This window comes from Alligator sinensis, unplaced genomic scaffold (assembly GCF_000455745.1).
Source record: "Alligator sinensis unplaced genomic scaffold, ASM45574v1 scaffold1704_1, whole genome shotgun sequence".
Lineage (NCBI taxonomy): Eukaryota > Metazoa > Chordata > Crocodylia > Alligatoridae > Alligator > Alligator sinensis.
Genome location: NW_005843413.1, coordinates 81403 through 85049, shown reverse-complemented (window position 1 = coordinate 85049; position 3647 = coordinate 81403). Strand labels below are relative to the sequence as shown.

The window sequence follows — 3647 nt, the reverse complement described above, 5'->3', positions numbered from 1 at the left end:
CCCACCACCGCCACCCCCACCAGGGGCTGAGGAGCCTCCCACTGCCTCACCTGCCCGCCCAGGCTCGCCAGCGCCTGAGGACACACCAGAAAGTGTGCCCTTCACCCAGCACAGCAGCCTGGACTCACGCATTGAGGCGCTGCTCAAGGAGCAGCGCTCCAAGTTCTCCTTCTTGGCCTGCGATGCTGAGGATGAGGAGGGGGCAGTGGCAGTGGCAGTGGGCACGGTGGGGACAGCAGTGGCAGCAGCAGGGGGCGCCCTGCCCAGCACAGCGGTGGCACCTGAGCCTCATGGGCCCTGCACACCGCCCCCTCCTCCCCCTGGCAGCTTCGAAGACGTGGCGCCTGATGGGCCCGGAGACTCGCCCAAGGCCAACGGGCAAGATGGGGTGAGGATACCTGGGTTCTTGGGGGGGGGTGGCGGGAGCCCGGGTGCCTAGGTATCTAATGGGTGCACCTCTCTTGCCAGGCCTCACCGCGCTCATCAGGCGAGGACATGGAGATCTCGGAAGATGAGGCAGAGGACACGGCACCCGCCCCCCTGGACCCGCCGTTCCCTGGCCTGGCACACGTGCCCCTGGGCATTTCGGCCTTCGGTGCCCCCCGGCCCCCGGAGCCACCCCCGCCACCGCCCACTTACCCCCTGCAACCCCTCATGTCCGTGTCCCTGCCCCATTTAGCAGGCACCGACGCTGACTATGGAGTGGCGGACTACACGGGTAGCTATGACTACGCCAACTCCCTGGAGCTGATGAGCCGACTGGGGGCGCAATGGGGCGGTGTGCCCATGTCCTTCCAGATGCAGACTCATGTACTGAGCCGCCTGCGCCAGCTGCGCCAGGCCAAGACGCCCTACGAGGCAGAGGCAGCCCCTGCACCTGTCTGGCCCGGTGCCTGGGACACCACCTGCTATGCCCCAGCCTACAGCGGCACTGGGCGGCACTACAGCTTTGCTGCGGCTGAGCTGGGTGATGAGTGCCCACCGGGCACAGAACCCACACCGCTGCCCGCACCGCCTGCCTGGGGGGCTGCCCCCCGCGCCCCCCATGCCGCCACGGTGGAGAGCGTGCTGGCCGCCCTCATCCAGGAGATGAAGAGCACCATGCAGCGCGACCTCAACCGCAAGATGGTAGAGAATGTGGCCTTCAGCACCTTCGACAAGTGGTGGGAACGCAAGGAGCAGAAGGCCAAGGTGAGGCCGCGCCGGAGGCCTGGGTTCCTGGCTTGTGGGAAGTGCACCTCGGATGCCCGGCTTCTAGGCTGGCATTGGTGGGGGAGATTGCAGCCAGGGTGCCGGGGGTCTCAGATGGGGAATGGGTGCCTGGACGCTGGGGCTGGGGAGTAGGGGGCCCAGACACCTGGGACCTGCAGCAATGTCCCTTCTCCCCTCCCCCAGCCCTTCCAGACAGCGGCCAAGCAGGCGGCCAAGGAGGAGGAGAAGGAGAAGGCCAAGCTGCGTGAGCCGGGGCTGCTGTCCCTCGTCGACTGGGCCAAGAGTGGTGGTACCGTGGGCATCGAGGCCTTTGGGTTTGGGGCTGGCCTGCGCGGCGCCCTGCGCCTGCCCTCCTTTAAGGTACCGGCCTGTTACGGGCAGCCGTTCTGCCCCAGAGCGAGCCGCATCTTGGCCTTGTCCAGTTTGTGTTGCATGTCGCTGTTCCACCCGAGAGCCAGCCACGTGCCAGCTTTGTCCAGGCTGTTTTGTGTGCATCTGCTCCCCACCCAGAGCCAGCCACGTCTCGGCTCTGCCCACAGCGTTGTATACAGCTGTTCCTCCGTTGTTTCACCCCAGTGCTGACTGCATCTTGGCCATCCCCATTCAGTGTTATGTGTAGCCGTTCCCCACCCCAGAGCTGGCTGCATCCCAGCCTCCCTATAGGGTGTTCTGTGCTGCTGGTTATTTAATCACCCCACTCCAGAAATGGATGCATCTCAGCCCTCCCTATGCAGAGTTCTATATGGCTGTACTTCAGTTGATACCTCCCAGAGCTGGCTGCATCCTGGTCCTATATAGTGTTCTATGGAGCTGCTACCTAGTTGCTCCACCCCAGAGCTGGCTGCATCTCCATCTCCCTACACAGCATTATGTGGAGCTGTACCTCAGTTGTTCCACCCCAGGTCTGGCCACATCCCATCCTGCCTGGAGTGTTACATGCAGCTGTTATCTAGCTGTCCCACCCAGAGCTGGCTGCATCTCCATGCCAGGCTCTTGGTTCCCCAGAAGGCCGCAATCCTGGCCCAGGGGAGAGAGTGCGTGGTGGGGCTGCCCCTGTGGGGGAGGGGCTGCCTGCCCTCACCCCTCCTCCCCCACTGCAGGTGAAGAGGAAAGAGCCCTCGGAGATCTCAGAGAACAGCGAAGAGAAACGCCCGCGGCCCTCCACGCCGGCCGAGGACGATGACGATGGTGAGCTGGCACGGATGCTGGGGTCCCCTGGGGGTGGGAGCAGGGCAGCAGGGAATGTCTGGTTTCTCAGGTCCCCTGGGGGTGGGAGCAGGGCAGCAGGGGGTGTCTGGTTTCTCCCCCCTGCCTCTCACCCCCCCCAGACAAGGAAGGCCCGGGGGGTGCCAAGGCCCCGAAGCGGGATGAGGAGTGGGTGAAGGGCCCTGGGAAGCGCCGCAAGCTCTTCTGCCTGGACAGCGAGGGTGAGGAGGCCTCCGAGGACTCGTCCTCTGAGAAGGTGGGTGTCCCATTCCCCCCCCTCCCCCCCCCGGGTGATTTGAGCCTTGACTTACCCCCACTCCTCTCCCAGGAGGAGGAGGATGACGAGGCAGAAGAGGAGGAGGAGGAGGCACAAGCCGAGGAGGAAGATGCCGGGCGCAGTGACAAGGAGTCATCGGATGGTAAGAGCTTCAGCAGGGGCGGTATTCTGTGTTTCCCATACAACCCTGCCGCACCCCAGAGCTGCCTGCAGTTCATGTTATGTGTGTCCATTCCCACCCCAGAGCTGGCTGCATCTTAGCTTGTTATATATGGCCTTGCTGTACCCCAGAGGTGACTGCTTCTCAGTCTCACATTATATGTTGCTGTTTCACCTTAGAGCTGGCTGCATCTCAATCTTATGTTACATGCAGCCGTGCCCCGCCCCAGAGCTAGCCGCCCCTGATTCTCTGCCTCTGTCCCCAGATGAGGCGGCTAGCGAGGACTCCTCCAAATACTCGCTGTATGAGGAGTCGGACGAGGACAGCGCCAGCACCTCGGACTCGGACACCAGCTCCTCGTCCTCCTCCTCCTCGTCCTCGTCCTCCTCCTCCTGCGCCGGGGATGAGAGCCCTGGGGACATGGGCAACAAGGCCGCACCAGCCCCTCGACCTCCTGCACTGGCCCCCGAGCTGCTGCCACCGCCACCGCCACCACCACCGCCTCCCAAGGACCACCCGCCTGAGGCCGGTATGTCATCAGGGTGCGGGGAGAGGTAGCATTCACCCCAGAGGTGGGTGCATCGGACTCCTCTAGCAGGTTGTTCTATGCGGCCGTTCCCCCCCCAGAGCTGGCCACATCTTAAGGCAAAGCAGGGTGTCTCTATGCTGTTATATGCGGCCATTCCCCTCCTCCACCCCAGATCTGGGCGCATCTTAGTTCTCCTAGCAGGGTGTTAAATGCAGCCATTCTGACCCCTGAGCAGGGCACATCTTGGTGCTGAACCCCCCCTG

At 63.8% G+C, this 3647-nt stretch overlaps 1 protein-coding gene across 1 annotated transcript in view; it reads left to right on the top strand.

Annotated features, from left to right (window-relative positions):
• Nucleotides 1-3647, top strand: part of SETD1A (SET domain containing 1A) — a 12933-nt gene that overhangs the window by 4090 nt on the left and 5196 nt on the right. The window contains exons 7-13 of the mRNA XM_025195149.1: nt 4-388; nt 469-1191; nt 1396-1572; nt 2313-2400; nt 2541-2674; nt 2747-2837; nt 3121-3380. Coding sequence (XP_025050934.1) covers nt 4-388; nt 469-1191; nt 1396-1572; nt 2313-2400; nt 2541-2674; nt 2747-2837; nt 3121-3380 — 1858 coding nt within the window. The remainder of the gene's footprint in view (nt 1-3; nt 389-468; nt 1192-1395; nt 1573-2312; nt 2401-2540; nt 2675-2746; nt 2838-3120; nt 3381-3647) is intronic.